The sequence below is a fragment of the Coenobita brevimanus genome, chromosome 5, assembly GCF_032717465.1.
Source record: "Coenobita brevimanus isolate Jiangsu-jjx chromosome 5, ASM3271746v2, whole genome shotgun sequence".
Lineage (NCBI taxonomy): Eukaryota > Metazoa > Arthropoda > Malacostraca > Decapoda > Coenobitidae > Coenobita > Coenobita brevimanus.
The window spans coordinates 36,582,281-36,600,168 of NC_136958.1; the positions used below are offsets into that span (position 1 = coordinate 36,582,281).

Here is a 17,888-nt window from a genome sequence, read left to right on the forward strand (position 1 = left end):
TAAGCGGCAAGTGATCATTATCACTGCAGTGGTAATTTTTGTGAATGCGTTATTTCTGGATTGTGTTTATAGCTATAATATATCATGACTGGATTAAATGCTGATTCTTACAGTAGCCGTGTGGATAGTTATAAAATTGTTAAAAGTATTTTATGTGGATGAATAACCCACATTATGATGGGCAGTGGAGAGCATTCACCAGTAACTATAACTAGATGAAATTGAATGCAGACAACATGGAATATTTTGAGACAACAAAGGTACAGCTGTGGTATAACCCCTACTATACTGTATTACATTATTTGTCACGTCACTCCCACACAACGTTAGCACAAGACTGCTGAATCTGTTGCTATCCTTATTGGCTCTGCCACTACTAACCCCTTTTTTCCCCCTGACTGTATAATTTCCCTCACAATACTACTACTGCTACTCCTACTACTAATCCACTATAAATCTGTATAATAATACTTATTATTGTCCTTTTGTCCATGTATATCTGCTGACTACGTTGTTCCCATCCCTCCATTGACAGCTTGTCACTTATCCCTTACTGCCACTTCAGTTGCACCCCCCCCCCTCTCTCCTAGCCACCATCAACCCTACTCCTCCCCCACTCAGACACCACACTACCCCTCCCCCCATCCCTTGGGCACCAGGTCACCTTTTACTGATGAATATACATGGTATGCATTAATAATAATAATCATCATCATCATCATCATCATCCAGACCTCCTTTCCCACCCAAGGGCAGGGTGAGGAGTAGCAATGTCTAGACAGCCCAAAATTGCCCAATCCAATGGGCCACGCTTCCATTCACTCATCATTCAAGCCCCCAGAATCCTGGCTCTATCGGATAGCCAGAAACATTCACCGCGTTCTGTAGCTTCACATAATCGTATCCGACAGAGTCAATCCAGATGCTGCCGCGTTAAAAAGGGGTGCCATAAATCCCTGATAATGCACTTCTCCTCACAAAATTCATCCAGCCAGCTTGATCTCCTGTCAGTTCTCTAGCCTCACTGACTTCCAAACCTCTCTTCCTCACACATTCATCCACCATATCTCTCCACCTTCCCCTAGGCCTACCTCGCCTCCTCCCTCCTTCGAATTTCATCAGATATACCTTCTTCACCACTCTATTGTTATCCATTCTCTCCACATGACCATACCATCTCAGTACACTCTCTTCAATTCTGGTGTCCACCGACTTCCTCACTCTGCATTTTTCACGAATCACATTATTTCGTATCCTATCCACCCTCTGTACTGCACATACATTCCTCAGCAGTCCCATCTCCACTGCTTTGACTCTTGACTTTTCATTTTCATGCCACATGATAGTCTCACATCCATATGTTAAAGTCGGCACTAACACTCCTTCATGTAAGCCTCGTTCAGCTGCAACACTCAAGCCTCTGTTTCTTATCAGGGCCTTCATTGCACCAGCTACTTTTCTTCCTTGTGTCACTTTAATAATAATAATAATAATAATAATTAATAATAACAACAACAACAAAATAGATGTGCAGTGTTCCTGACATTACATATAAAAACTGCAGACCCACGCTTGCCTACATTATGGAGCACTGATATATTAACCACAGAACCGACCACAGACCAGTCTTATCATTACCACTGGACCTTCACATTGTAGTCCCTTGTTGGATCACTACAGCGGTTTAGGAAAAATAACGTAGTACACACCATGCCTGCAACCCACTAAAATACACCTGTGAAGTTTCACTGACATCCATCAAATAGCCTAGGAAGGGTTAGGGGACAAACAAACAAACGACTGGACATAGACAGAGGGCGAATGTCTCACATCGGTATATAACGACCTGACAAAACTACCATCCTGGTTTGCAGGTGTCATCATAGTTGTAGCTATACTACTGCTACTACTACTATTAATGATAATGACAATAATAATAATCACATGCTGTTGGGCACGATACAGAGAACAAACACTGAAACAGCATGTGTTGATGCAATACAGTAACTGTTTGTCTTTACAGAAGGTTGGGTTGCTGTCAGACAAAAATTTAGTCTGTATCACTATAACCCTACCATTACAGCATATAATTACACTGTCTGGATACATATATCAAAGCTGTGTTTACATGATTTATCAGGGAGATTTTGGTGGTAGTGGCAGTGATGGTCTAGAAGGTGGGGTGAAGATAGGGTCTTCCACCCACCTTGTAGCTCGGTACCAAACTACCACTCATGGTTGTCTGTTCGTCTACCACCTCTAATATTGACTTCTGTTTCCTTTGACCGAGGGGAGTACCGAAACTTTGGTGTGTGGGTGTCTATCTATCTATCTATCTATAGCCCGACGCCCTAATCCCGCAAAGGGTGGCCGCAGACAAAACGCCTCCAAGTCACTCTGTCACCCACCATTTGACTCCCCTCCCCCCAACTCACCCCCCCCTCCCTCATATACCTCTCAACTCCATCCCTCCACCTCATCCTCGGTCTACCCCTCCCTCTCCCTCCCTCCACCTCACCTACATACACCCTCTTAGTCAGTCTTTCATTCTCCATCCTCTCCACATGTCCAAACCACCTCAGTGTATTTCTCCTAATCTTTTCAACCACATCCACATCTACCCCACAACGTTCCTTCACTTCTTCATTCGTCAACCTGTCCCTCCATGTCACTCCACATGCTCCTCTCAAGTAACTCATTTCCACTGCTCTCACTCTTGACTTCTTCCCCTCTTGCAAGGTCCACGCTTCGCTTCCATACGTCAGGGTAGGTGTGTGGGTGTACATCCTCAATAAACCTAATGAGTATGAGCTTTTCATAAATTGATTAAATTGGCTGATAGCAGCAAGAATAAACTAAAAAAAAAGGGGGGGGAACCTATCTATCTATGTATCTATTGCCAGACCCCTCAATCCCGTTTGGGGTGGCCACAAACAAATCGCCTCCAAGTCGCCCTGTCCCCCGCCATTTCACTGCCCTGCTCCCAACTAACACCCCCCTCTCTCATATACCTCTCCACCCCATCCCTCCATCTCATCCTCAGCCTCCCCCTCCCTCTTCCCCCCTCCACCTCACTCACATACACTCTCTTCGTCAGTCTTTCACCCTCCATCCTCTCCACATGGCCAAACCACCTCAGTGTGTTCCTCAACGCTTCCTATCACATCCACATCCACACCACAACGCTTCTTTATATCCTCATTCGTCAGCCTGTCTCTCCACGTGACTGCACAGGCTCCTCTTAAATAACTCATTTCCACTGCTCTCACTCTTGACTTGTGTCCTTCCAACAATGTCCAAGCTTCACTTCCGTACGTTAGAGTTGGTATCACAATACTGTCATGTAGTAGCTTTTTCACTTCCATGCTCACTTCCCTGTTTCTTATCACTGCTTTCAAAGAACCAGCAACCTTTCTTCCCTGCTGTACCCTTTCAAGCACTTCACCCTCCAAACCTCCATCCTTACTCATCACACTACCCAAGTACTTAAATGTACTCACATTTTCCAATTCCTCACCATCCAACCTCGCTGTACATTCACTAACTTCACCTCTCTCAAAGACCATCACTTTACTCTTCCCTACATTCACCTTTAGATTCCGTTTCTTACACACTCTCAAACTCATCCACCAAGCCTTGCAGCTCCCCTTCGTCTTCACTCAACAACACAGTATCATCTGCAAACAACAGTACAGGGAGTTTCCAAACACTATCCTCTCTCACCAGGGCCACTCTAACATCCACTACCCTACCTTGTACCTCTTTTATTACCCCATCCATGTACAGATTGAACAACCATGGAGACATGACACATCCCTGTTTCAACCCAACTTTCAAAGAGAAAAATTCACTTAGTTCACCATCCACACACACTGCAGCCTTCGCACCATCGTACATACTCTTCACAGCATTCAACAACTTCCCATCTACTCCATATATTCTTAACACTTTCCACAATCCTTGTCTATCCACCCTGTCATATGCTTTCTCGAAATCCATGAAAGCCGCATACAACTTCTTTCCCTTCTCTAGAAACTTTTCCACTAAAGATCTAAGAATGAATATCTGATCTACACAACCTCTTCCCTTCCTAAAGCCTCCCTGTTCTTCTCCAACTAATTTCTCTGTTCTTTCTCTAACTCTGTCTATAAGTATCCTACCATACACTTTTCCTATTATATTAGGAAGACAAATGCCCCTATGATGACCACACACTTCTTTTTCTCCCTTTTCCTTTGTACAAAGGAATAATTATACCTGACTTCCAATCCTCTAGGACTCTACCTTCCTCCCAGGCCAATCTGCACATCTTCCACATCCATTCTACTACTATCTCTCCCCCATGTAAATGGTTAAATATTTTCTATTTGCTATGGCTTCAAGGTGTGTGGAATATTCTTTTTGCATCAGATGTCACTACAGAAACACCCAATGAAGTGCATTAGATCGTGGCTTACGTATTATGGTAAACACACATTTTCATTATGGGGATGAAAAGGATGGAGCCAGGATTCCTGGTGATTTTAATATTGTGCAAATGCATGTGGGACCTGTTTCAATGGGCATTCTGTTGATAATTCTTTTCATGCTTTCTCTTTCCTTGATTTTTTTATTTACATCATCCATAGGTAGGAATAATGGGTACGATGCTGCTGTTTCTGATGATGGCTAACCACAAATTGTCTTTACAGGGATGAAAAATGCTTTGTCTGTGAGGAATGTGGAAAGTCCTTTTTACGTCGGACATCACTTCAGAAGCACTCCATCAACTGGCATGAATCGAGTAGTGCAGTAGGTCCATTCAAGTGTGATCTTTGCCCCAAGAAATTCATTCGAAGGATCTATCTCACCAATCATAAGCTGAGGATGCATGGATTGGATAAAAAGTTCTTATGTCAGGTTTGTAGAGTATACCATATACAGTAAACTCTCAGTTATTCAACATATAGCAACTAAAGCTGTGACAGAAATTGATGAATGTTAATGTAATACTCCCCCCCCTCCCCCCAAAAGGGGTCTAACTTATAAAACCCTAAATCTGTACTGGATAACTATTTAAACATGGAAAAAAAAAATGCTTCAGGGCCTATATCTCGGGGGCAGTAGCCTATCCCAAGGCCCAGTAGTCCTCCTACACCTCCATGTCACCACTTCTGCGCTAACACCCACCGTCCATATTGAATACATGCTAGGGGTGTCTCATACAGGACTGGTGTACTGGTATTAGCGGGGATTTTTTTATGACATATCAGCGGGTCATCTGGTAGATCAGGAAAGTCTGCTTTTATGAAATTCAAATCCTTAAACTGTTCCCTGCCCCAGCCGAGATTTGAACCTGGGTCCATCAGGACTGCAGGCCGCCTTTCTGCCGATTCAGCCACCGCCTCCCCCATATATATATATATATATATATATATATATATATATATATATATATATACAGAAAACCCTTTCTAATTCGAACCCGAATAAATCAGATATTGGTTAATTTGGATCTTTTTGACCGCCAGACAAATAATTTTAATTCGGATAGAAATACGAATTAAACGAGACAAGTCTGAACAAGGGTTCCAGTCGGGGAATTCCTCGCCACACTGCTCAGTTCAGCCCGAGTCCCCTATCCGCAACAGACGTGCTCTGAGTGGTCTTCATCATAAAACGTGACATATATTTACATGTAAAATAGGGGGATAGGTTCTAGGAGCCTCATACTTTTTGTTAAAAATATATTTAACCCTTACACCGCGGGCTTGTTTTCCTATGTTTTGCGTGTCCCGCGGGCATATTTGGGCTCCGACAGACTCTCAAAAAATATTTGCCAAAAATCAGTTATTAGTCCTAGAATATTAAAATTACATTTGCGTATGGCACATACCTTCAGCTTTCTCCTGGGATGTTTGTTGAGCCTTCGTCGATTACCGTAGGACTTGTGGAGACCTCTGAAGTTGGGTAACGAAGTCTCCACTTTACACTTCCTGACAACCCGTAATATGATTACCACAGCCAGATATTATCACTAGAAACACTATTCTATGATTATCAAGTAGTTTGGGATCCATACTCCAAAAAAAAACCACTGTGAAAGCAATGAAAATTACGAGCGTGTATGACCTTCCCACTTGCGCTAGTTCGCTGTTGGTATTCTGTCATTTATTATTCATAAAACCCCTCACACTTTATATTTCTATTACTATATAACACTTATATATATCTACAGTCTTTATCCATAAGTTTCCTTCAGTAGTATTAGTTTATTGTCACTGAAGTCATTCAATTTTTCATTCAGTAAAATACTTAGAGAGCCACGGATTCACTTTCACTGTTATAACCTCAAGTATTTGTACTCATATTCTTATATTGCTAATTATTTACATTTCTGTTTACATTTTCTATTGTATTTTCAGTATTTACACTTCTATTTTACTTACACTATGTTATTCACTGTCACTTGCAGTAACATAAAACTATATTACACTGTTCAATCATATGTACTGTACATCCATTGCTTTCACTTGCTATTTACACATTATTTTCCTTTCCCACTTGCACTTTTAGAACAGCTTCTGGCTGTGGTAATCAAAGAAGCAGGTAACACAGAGGGGAACCTGGCACTCAGCGCACTGCCAATTGTGCGTTTGTGCTCAGGTGTGCGTCGGATGGTATGTGCACACACCTGGCACCTGCGGATCGCAGCCTTCCTGTTGGTTGTGGCAGGCATTTGCACCAGTCTGTGCCAATCCATGTATGCCCTCTGCTGAAGTCTGTTGGGAAGTGTTACTGGATGGCACCTTGGAGTTGCTGCTGTCACCCTACCATATCTTTCAAGCAGCTGGTGAACACAAGTCCTGGCGAACAACCTCAGGGAGAAGGACTTGGGTGGCTTGACCTTCATCTTGTACAGGATGAAGGTGTTCAGCATCGTCATGTCTATGAGATGCAGAAAAACTTTCCTGTACCACCTAGTATTCTTCCTGAGGCAGTCGATCTCTCCAATCATCATGTCGGACTTGTCCACCAGCCGCATGTTGATATTGTAGTCTAAGACAGCATCAGGTTTCCTCACAGGTTCGCCTGTCCTACGGTCGACCTTCCCACTGTCTGTCATTTCCCCTTTGTGTATGGTGGTGAGCATGTGCACGACCCTCTTGTCATGCCACCGTATTGCCAGCATCTTCTCAGACTTGCGTAGGTGCACGTCTCCTCGCTGCGAGGTTCCTGCCTCTGGGAATTTAGGGAAGTGGGCATGATTACTCTTGACAGTGCCGCAGGAGCCGATGCCTTGCTCTGAAAGGTATTTGGCAAGTTTCGGTGCTGTATAATAGTTGTCTGTATACAGCACATGATTCCCACCAAAATACCTTTCAAGGAGCACTTTCACTACACAGCCTGAGAAGCCAAGGGGGGGTGTTTTATCAAGATCGACAGTGCTGGCGAATAAATGACGAAGTCAAGGATGTACCCCGTCTTACAGTCGCACAGTACAAAGAACTTAATTCCAAAGCGATGGCGTTTGCTTGGAATGTACTGCACAAACCTAAGACGTCCTGTGAACAAAACCAAGGATTCGTCGATGACAACCTTCTGAAAGGGGTGGAAGAATGTCATAAACATATCCTTCATTCTGCTCAGAATCTCCCGGATCTTCCAGAGTGGGTCTGTTTGGGAAGTTACATCGTTGTCGGCAAAGTACAGGTTTCCCATGATGTTCCGGAAGCGATCTCTGGCCATGTTCTTATTGAAGGTGGGTGAGGGTAGTAAGGGGTCCATGGACCAGTATTCTTCCAACTCATGCTTCTTTGAGTGTGGCATGAGAAACATGAGGGCGAAGAACACATACAGCTCCTGCACTCCCAGCATGGACCATTGTTGCATCTTGGCTGCACCTGTACCACTTGCAGCACGTTGTGATTCATACCTGTTGGTCTCATCACATATGTACTGCATGACTTCGTCATCGAGGAAGACCAAAAGGAAGTCCACACACTCAGCATCCTTGTCAAGAGTGAAGGCAGGCTGTATTCCTGAGGAACTCTCGTTGAAATGGAGATGTTCAGGGACAAAATCAGACCCTTCCGTCCACGCGAAGGCGTCCAGGATTCCCTGTCGTGGTGGTATAGGGTGGGTGAGGGTGGAGGGTGGCGGTGAGGCAGATTTATCTGGTTCAAGGTCACTCTCATTGACCCTGGGTTGCCATACAGCACTAGCAGCCCTTACTCTACTGGCAACTCTACTTTTACGGGTCAGGGATTTACCTCTTCCTCTACAGCCTGCCTTCACTGTTGATGCTGGTGGTGACTCCGACGACGAAGACTCCAGGGAAAATTCAGCAGAAGAAGAGGAAGAAATGAGTGAAGTGGGGCTTGGGGAATGGGGAAGTGATTCACCTCGGGACTCATGGCGGGCTGGGTCACGCGGGGCCATTGTTCCGGGGCTAACCCGCCGCCTTTTCATTCCCTTCCCAAATTCCTTCCCTTGCTGCACTAATGGCTCCTTTCCCTTGGGACTAGGGATAACTTGGGACACTGAAGCACTCGTACTAGTAGTTTCTGGCACAATTTCCTCACCCGGCTCATCACACGAATCCCCCGAAGGGTCATAGTCACTATCCATCATTATCATTGATAATTCGGCTAGTTCACGTTCCACTGCAGAGTCACTTAGTTCTTTCCTGCTTCTCCCACAAGTTTTTCTGGGTGTAGAGGTCACGGGGCCCTTTGCAATGGGCGCAGAAGCGGCAGAAATGGCGGGCACGAGTGCGACATGCTTTGACGACGGAGGAGGACAAAGAACTAAATGGCGCGGCTTATCTGAGAAGGCAAGGGTTGACAGTGACAATGGGGCTGACAGCTGCTAACTTACATGCTAAGAAATTATTGGTAGGAAATCTTGGCAATACATAAAGAAATAGGTAGTTCCAGGTGAATGTAAATGTCACTTAGGCTTCTCCCTTCCTTTCTGATATATAATTTTATTACAGAAATGGATTACAAGGCATAATTCAAAGGGGAAATTACCTTGGGAATTTAGCGAATGAATGCATGTGAGGTGTTGTCAGGTGATAATTAGCCAATTCCTGGTGTATACCACTATCACTTACCTTATTTTTGGGGGGTATATATTATTTTGTATAAGTATAGGGCATAGGGCTTATTTCAATGGATGAAATCTGTGGAAAAATCCGGGGGAGATTTGCTTAGCGCAGTGCGGCAGGGCAGGCGATAGGAAAGGGTAAAGGAGGTGAGGTAGGGAGGGGTGAGAGGGTACTGGAGGGGAGGTAGGGAGGGGAGTCAAGAACGGGGGAATATGGCTAAATTGTCAACAATGGATGGGAGTACAGATGAGATTAGGAGTGCAGACTATTGGTGGACAGTAGCATTACATGCTAAAAAATTAGTAGGAAATCTCGAAAATACAGAAAAAAGTAGGTAGTTCCAGGTGAATGTAAATGTCACTTTGGCTTCTCCCTTCCTTTCTTATATAAATTTTTTTTTACGAGAATAGATTATACGGCATATTTCAAAGGGGAAATTTCCGTGGAAAATTAGCGAACGAGTGCACGTGAGGTGTTGTCAGGTGATAATTACCCAAATCAAAGTGTATAGCACTATCACTTACCTTATTTCTTTTTGGTATATATTATTTTCTATAAGAATAGGGCATAGGGCTTATTTCAATGGATGAAATCAGTGGATAATTCCGGGGGAAATTTGCTTTAGCGCAGCGTGGCCGGGAAGGTGAGAGGACAGGGTAATGGAGGGGAGGTAGGGAGGGGGAGTCAGGAATTGGAAAAATGGCTAAATTGGAGTGATTACTGTATATAATATATATATATATATATATATATATATATATATATATATATATATATATATATATAAATATAAATTTATATATATATATATAAATATATATAACTGTATATATATATATATATATATATATATATATATATATATATATATATATATATATACATATATATGTATATATATATATATAAATATATATAAATGTATATATATATATATATATATATATATATATATATATATATATATATATATATATATATATATATATATATATATATATATATATATATATATATATATATATATATATATATATATAAATATATATATATATATATATATATATATATATATATATATATATATATATATATATATATATATATATATATATATATATATATATATATATATATATATATATATATATATATATATATATATATATATATATATATATATATATATATATATATGTATATATATATATATATATATATATATATATATATATATATATATATATATATATATATATATATCTGTCTATCTATCTATCTGTTGCCAGACGCCTCAATCCCGTTTGGGGTGGCCACAAACAAATCGCTTCCAAGTCGCCCTGTCCCCCGCCATTTCACTGCCCTGCTCCCAACTCACACCCTCCTCTCTCATATACCTCTCCACCCCATCCCTCCATCTCATCCTCGGCCTCCCCCTTCCTAGTCCCCCCTCCACCTCACTCACATACACTCTCTTCATCAGTCTTTCACCCACCATTCTCACCAAATGGCCAAACCACCTCGGTGTGTTCCTCATAACGCTTCCTGTCACATCCACATCAACACCACAACGCTCCTTTATATCCTCATTCGTCACCCTGTCTCTCCATGTGACTCCACAGGCTCCTCTTAAATAACTCATTTCCACTGCTCTCACTCTTGACTTGTGTCCTTCCAACAACGTCCAAGCTTCACTTCCATACGTTAGAGTTGGTATCACAATACTGTCATGTAGTAACTTTTTCACTTCCATGCTCACTTCCCTGTTTCTTATCACTGCTTTCAAAGAACCAGCAACCTTTCTTCCCTGCTGTACCCTTTCAAGCACTTCACCCTCCAAACCTCCATCCTTACTCATCACACTACCCAAGTACTTAAACATACTCACATTTTCCAATTCCTCACCATCCAACCTCGCTGTACATTCACTGACTTCACCCCTTTCAAAGACCATCACTTTACTCTTCCCTACATTCACCTTTAGATTCCGTTTCTTACACACTCTCCCAAACTCTTCCACCAAGCCTTGCAGCTCCCCTTCGTCTTCACTCAACAACACAGTATCATCTGCAAACAGCAGTACAGGGAGTTTCCAAACACTATCCTCTCTCACCAGGGCCACTCCAACATCCACTACCCTACCTTGTACCTCTTTTATTACCCCATCCATGTACAGATTGAACAACCATGGAGACATGACACATCCCTGTTTCAACCCAACTTTCAAAGAGAAAAATTCACTTAGTTCACCATCCACACGCACTGCAGCCTTCGCACCATCGTACATACTCTTCACAGCATTCAACAACTTCCCATCTACTCCATATATTCTTAACACTTTCCACAATCCTTGTCTATCCACCCTGTCATATGCTTTCTCCAAATCCATGAACGCCGCATACAACTTCTTTCCCTTCTCTAGAAACTTTTCCACTAAAGATCTAAGAATGAATATCTGATCTACACAACCTCTTCCCTTCCTAAAGCCTCCCTGTTCTTCTCCAACTAATTTCTCTGTTCTTTCTCTAACTCTGTCAATAAGTATCCTACCATACACTTTTCCTGTTATGCTAAGAAGACAAATGCCCCTATGATTACCACACACTTTTTTTTCCCGTTTTCCTTTGTCTATCTATCTATCTATTGCCAGACGCCTCAATCCCGTTTGGGGTGGCCACAAACAAATCGCCTCCAAGTCGCCCTGTCCCCCGCCATTTCACTCCCCTGCTCCCAACTTACACACCCCTCTCTCATATACCTCTCCACCCCATCTCTCCATCTCATCCTCGGCCTCCCCCTCCCTCTTTCCCCCTCCACCTCACTCACATACACTCTCTTCGTCAGTCTTTCACCCTCCATCCTCTCCACATGGCCAAACCACCTCAGTGTGTTCCTCATAATGCTTCCTATCACATTCACATCAACACCACAACGCTCCTTTATATCCTCATTCGTCAGCCTGTCTCTCCATGTGACTCCACAGGCTCCTCTTAAATAACTCATTTCCACGGCTCTCACTCTTGACTTGTGTCCTTCCAACAACGTCCACGCTTCACTTCCGTACGTTAGAGTTGGTATCACAATACTGTCATGTAGTAACTTTTTCACTTCCATGCTCACTTCCCTGTTTCTTATCACTGCTTTCAAAGAACCAGCAACCTTTCTTCCCTGCTGTACCCTTTCAAGCACTTCACCCTCCAAACCTCCATCCTTACTCATCACAATACCCAAGTACTTAAACGTACTCACATTTTCCAATTCCTCACCATCCAACCTCGCTGTACATTCACTGACTTCACCTCTCTCCTTTGTACAAGGGAATAATTATACCAGACTTCCAATCCTCCGAGACTCTACCTTCCTCCCGGGCCAATCTGCACATCTTCCACATCCATTCTACTACTTTCTCACCCCCATGCTTCAGCATTTCACCACACACTCCATCAATTCCTGGGGCTTTCCCCGATTTAACTTTCTTCATTGCTTCCACAACTTCTATCCTACTGATTTCTTCCTGTCTTCTCACCTCCCTCCTTCTCCCAGCCATTTCCCAGCCACTTATACTCGCATTACTTCCATCCTCTATGTTCAACAATTCCTTAAAGTGTTCTCTCCATCTGCTCACTTTTTCTCAAGTGGATTGAAAAAAGGCAGAATATTAGAGGGAAGTGGAGGAGCGATTGGGTAAATATAGACTGGATTAGATGGGAGACATGAAGGCTGTGTGCAAGATATTCTCCTAAGATATCTGTGCAGCATGTGAGGTGGTGTGTGAGGATAGAAGACGAAAGGGGGTATAAGGAACAGTTAGGTGGAATGAAGAGGTGAGACAGACTGTGGCACAAAAGAAGAAAACCTATAGTGAGTGGATGAGAAACAGGGGCGTCGAAGGAGTTGAGAGACGGAAGAAAGAGTTATATGTAGAAAGGAAGAGAGAGGTGAAAAGATTAGTAAGAGAGAGTAAGAAGTAAGTGGATGAGGAATTTGGAAGAAATTTCAGTGTCAAGCAGAGGAAATGTAAGATAATGTTCTGGAAAGATGTAAAGAGAGTTAGACAGGGTGCCAAAGAAGTTAGCTTGGGAGTGAAAGATAAAAATGGTAGATTACTAGTGGAGAAGGGAAAAAAAGTGAGCAGATGGAGAGAACACTTTAATGAACTGTTGAACATAGAGAATGCAAGTATAAGTGGCTGGGGAATGGCTGGGAGAAGGAGGGATGTGAGAAGAAAGGAAGAAATCAGTAGGATGGAAGTCGAGGAAGCAATGAAGATTGTTAAAATGGGGAAAGCCCCAGGATTTGGTGGAGTGTGTGGCGAAATGCTGAAGTATGGAGGAGAGATAGTAATAGAATGGATGTGGAAGATGTGCAGATTGGCCTGGGAGGAAGGTACAATCCCAAAAGATTGGAAATCAGGTATAATTATTCCCCTGTACAAAGGAAAAAGGGAAAAATAAGTGTGTGGTAATCATAGGGGCATTTGCCTTCTTAGTGTATTAGGAAAAGTATATGGGAGGATACTTATTGACGGAGTTAGGGATATAACAGAGGAATTAGTTGGAGAAGAACAGGGAGGCTTTAGGAAGGGAAGAGGTTGTGTAGATCAGATATTGGTTCTTAAACCTTTAGTGGAAAAGTTTCTAGAGTAGGGGAAGAAGTTGTATGCAGCCTTCATGGATTTGGAGAAGGCATATGACAGAGTGGATAGACAAGGATTGTGGAAAGTATTAAGACTATATGGAGTAGATGGGATTGTTGAAGGCCGTGAAGGGTATGTACGAGGGTGATAAGGCTGCAGTGCATCTGGATAGTGAACTGAGTGATTTTTTCTATTTGAAAGTTGAATAGAAACATGGATGTGTCATGTCTCTGTGGTTGTTTCAGTCTGTTCATGGATGGGGTTATAATAGAGGTTCATGGTAGGGCAGTGGATATTGGAGCGGCCCTAGTGAGAGAGGGCAGTATTTGGAAACTCCCTGTACTGTTGTTTGCAGATGATACTGTGCTGTTAGGTGATGCAAAGGGGAGCTGCAAGGCTTGGTGGATGAGTTTGGGGGAGTGTGTAAGAAACGGAATCTAAAGGTGAATGTAGGGAAGAGTAAAGTGATGGTCTTTGAGAGAGGTGAAGTCAGTGAATGTACAGCGAGGTTGGATGGTGAGGAATTGGAAAATGTGAGTGCATTTAAGTACTTGGGTAGTGTGATGAGTAAGAATGGAAGTTTAGAGGGTAAAGTGCTTGAAAGGGTGCAGCAGGGAAGAAAGGTTGTTGGTTTCTTGAAAGCGGTAATAAGAAACAGGGAAGTGAGCATGGAAGTGAAAAAGCTGCTACATGACAGTATTGTGATACCAGCTTAACATATGAAAGTAAAGTTTGGCCCTTGTTGGAGAGACAGAAGTCAGGAGTGACAGCAGTGGAAATGAGTTATTTGAGAGGAATATGTGGAGTCACATGGAGGGACAGGCTGACAAATGAGGAAGTGAAGGAGTATTGTGATGTGGATGTGGATGTGATAGGAAGTGTTAGGAGAAACACATTTAGGTGGTTTGGCCATGTGGTGGGGATGGAGAGTGAGAGACTGATGAGGAGAGTGTATGTATTTACCTATTTTTAGTATACAGGAACTGAGCAATGCTCATGTTGTCCTCTCTTCATATCCACATTTATGTAGTCTAATTTTACACACATGAATGTTTTTCTCCTGCACCACCTTTTCGTCCAAGTCGTTTGAAATATTTATATATTTACCTAATATACCTAATTGTGATATACACGAAATGTGCTATGATCGTGGGTTCCCGTCACTGTTTCTCAGTAAGTCAAATTTAGCTTTAAACTCGTTTAAGTTTTTAGACTGGACGATCTCTTTGTCCAGGTTATTCCATAGGTCTATACTTCTGTAAGGAAAGCTGTATTTCTTGATATCCTTCAAGCAGCTTGACTTTTTCAATTTCATTCTGTGTCCTTTTGTTGCTCTCTTATCCCATACAAACAGATCTCGGTCAATTTTATCTACTCATATCATGATCCTAAACATTGCAATCATGTCTCCCCTCTTTCTTCTTTCCTCTAAGGAAGGCAAATCCAGCTTTTCCAGCCTCTCTCTGTATGACAGATCTGCCAGACTGGGAACCATCTTGGTTGCTGTTCTTTGTATTCTCTCAATTTTGTTTACATCTTTCTTTTTGTGTGGGGACCACACTACCGCTGCATATTCTAACCTGGGGTGGATCATGGCCACTATCAATTTTTTCATCATCTTCTCATCCATATAATGAAATGCTACTCTTATGTTAGTCAAGAGTTTATATGTCTCTTTAACTATCTTGTTTATTTGTTTTTTAGGTGACAAACTATCTTGGACCAGCACTCCCAAATCTTTCTCTTCTCTCCTTTTTGTGATTAATTCATTACCCAACAAATAATTCAGTGATGGCCTCCTGGTACTTTTACCCATTTCCAATATTTTACATTTCTTTACATTAAATTTCATTTCCCACGTCCAGCTCCAATCATATCCTATCCAGATCCTCTTGCAGCATTTTACAATCCTCCTCAACCTCTACCTTCCTCAAGATCTTTACATCATCAGCAAACAGACTTGCATAACTGTTCACTCCATCTACCTTATCATTTACGTAAATCAGGAACATTACTGGCATCAATACCGAGCCTTGAGGGACTCCACTTGTTACTTCCCTCCATCCAGACATCCTATCCTTTATTACTGTTCTCATTTGTCTGTCTCTCAGAAAGTCTCTCATCCATTCCAGGAGTTTCCTCTTCAGTCCTCCTATATATTCTAGGTTCCACATTAGTCTCTTATGAGGTACCTTGTCGAAGGCCTTCTCTAAGTACACATAATCCACCCAACCATCTCTCTCCTGTACCGCGTTAATCACTCTTGAGTAAAAGCTCAACAAGTTGGAAACACATGACCTTCCACTTCTGAATCCAAACTGACATTCAGCCAAAATATTCATCTCTTGTAGATAATTTGTCCATCAGTCTTTCAGGATTCTCTCACAATTTTGCGACCATGCTGGTTAGAGACACTGGTCTTTAATTCAGGGGTTCTTCCCTGTTTCCTCCCTTATAAATTGGTACCACTTTTCCCTTCTTCCATTCTTGTGGCACTTTCCCTTCTTCCAGTGAGCATACGATTAAACTGTGAATTTTATCCGCCAGTTGTTCTCTGCATTCCTTCAGTACCCAATTAGAAATTCCATCAGGTCCTGTGGCTTTCCTTACATCTTGAGTTTCCAGTAATTTATACACTTCCTGTACCTCCAGTTTTATATCTTTTATCACCGGTACATTTCTAGTCACTCCCTCCCCTTCTACAAACTCTTTTTCATTAGTGAAAACCGATTGGAAACATTTGTTCATTATTTCAGCTTGCATTGCTGCATCTTTATAGACCTCTCCTTTTACTTTCAGTTTGGTGATTCCTTCCTTTTGTTTCAGTTTCCAATTAACAAATCTACAAAACAGTTTGGGTTCATCCTTGCATTTGTCTATTATACCTTTTTCAAAATTCCTTTCTTCTTCTCTACATATTCTTGTGTATTCATTTCTAGTTCTTTTATATTCTTCCTTTGTTCTGTTGTTACCTCTCTTTCTCCAGTTGTTCCACACCTTATCTCTCTCTTTTTTTTGCTATCATACACCTGGTATTAAACCACTCCTTTTTCCTATTTTCTTTCCGTCTTACTCTTGGTACAAATTTTTCCACTCCCAAGTTATAGAGGTCTAGAAAGATATCCCACTTCCTCTGTATCTCTCTTGTTTCTCTGAATTTTCTCCAATCTGCATTTTCAAAAAATTTTCTCAATCCTGTAAAATTTGCTTTCCCAAAGTTGTATCTTCCCTGTCTATGAAGCTCGTCTCTTGGCTCGACGTTCTCTTTTATCATGTGGAACTCAGTGACCACATGATAACTTTTTCCTATAGAACAGTGATATTTCAGTGATTCTATTACATCGGGTTCTTTGGTAAACCGTAAATCTAACCTTGCTGGTGTGTCCTCACCTCGGAACCGTGTCTCTTCTTTGACCCATTGCGTCATCACATTGTTCATTATTATAATAATATAGTGCTCCATGAATCCTCACTTCCTCCTGAGTCCCATTCCTCCCAGTTCACCTCTTTACAGTTAAAGTCACCCACCAAAATTATATTGTTGCTTTTGTCAATTATTTTTTGTTAATAACTACCCATATCTGACAACATCTCCTGGTATTCGTCATCCTTCCATGCTCTCATCTTAGGGGGAACACACACTACCACTGTATCTCTCTTTCCATTCTCTCCAGTTTCTAATTTCATATATATCACTTCAGCCCTGCCTTCTCCCATTTCCACAGTATCTACATTTACGTTGTTCTTCACTGCTATCATCACTCCTCCTCCCGTTTTTTATTTTCTGTCTTTTCTCCACAGTTTGTATTTACCATCTCCCAAATGAACATCAATATCTTCTCTTAATTTGGTCTCTGCAAAGCACATGACATCAGGTTCATGTTCTCTCAAGAAATCATTAATTTCAAGCCTTACCGATATTAAACCATCAACATTAGTATATACCACCTTCAAATTTTTTTGATGTTCTTTATATCCTCTTCTCTCCATCGGTACCACTTCCTCAAAATCTGATCTTTCATAGCCATCTCCCTTAGTTTCCTTCACTTCTATTTCCTCACATACCACTTCCTTACTTTCATATCCATCACTCTCCAAAGAAAAGTATTACATTCTTCCTTTGTCCTCTTATCATTTTTTCCCATTACTTGTTCTTTCAAT

The 17,888-nt window shown here is 41.7% G+C and overlaps 1 protein-coding gene across 1 annotated transcript in view; it reads left to right on the forward strand.

The window, feature by feature from the left end:
- Positions 1-17,888, forward strand: part of LOC145398801 (uncharacterized) — a 647,885-nt gene that overhangs the window by 264,726 nt on the left and 365,271 nt on the right. The window contains exon 7 of the mRNA XM_080271612.1: positions 4,692-4,899. Within this exon, the coding sequence (XP_080127738.1) occupies positions 4,692-4,899 (208 nt within the window). The remainder of the gene's footprint in view (positions 1-4,691; positions 4,900-17,888) is intronic.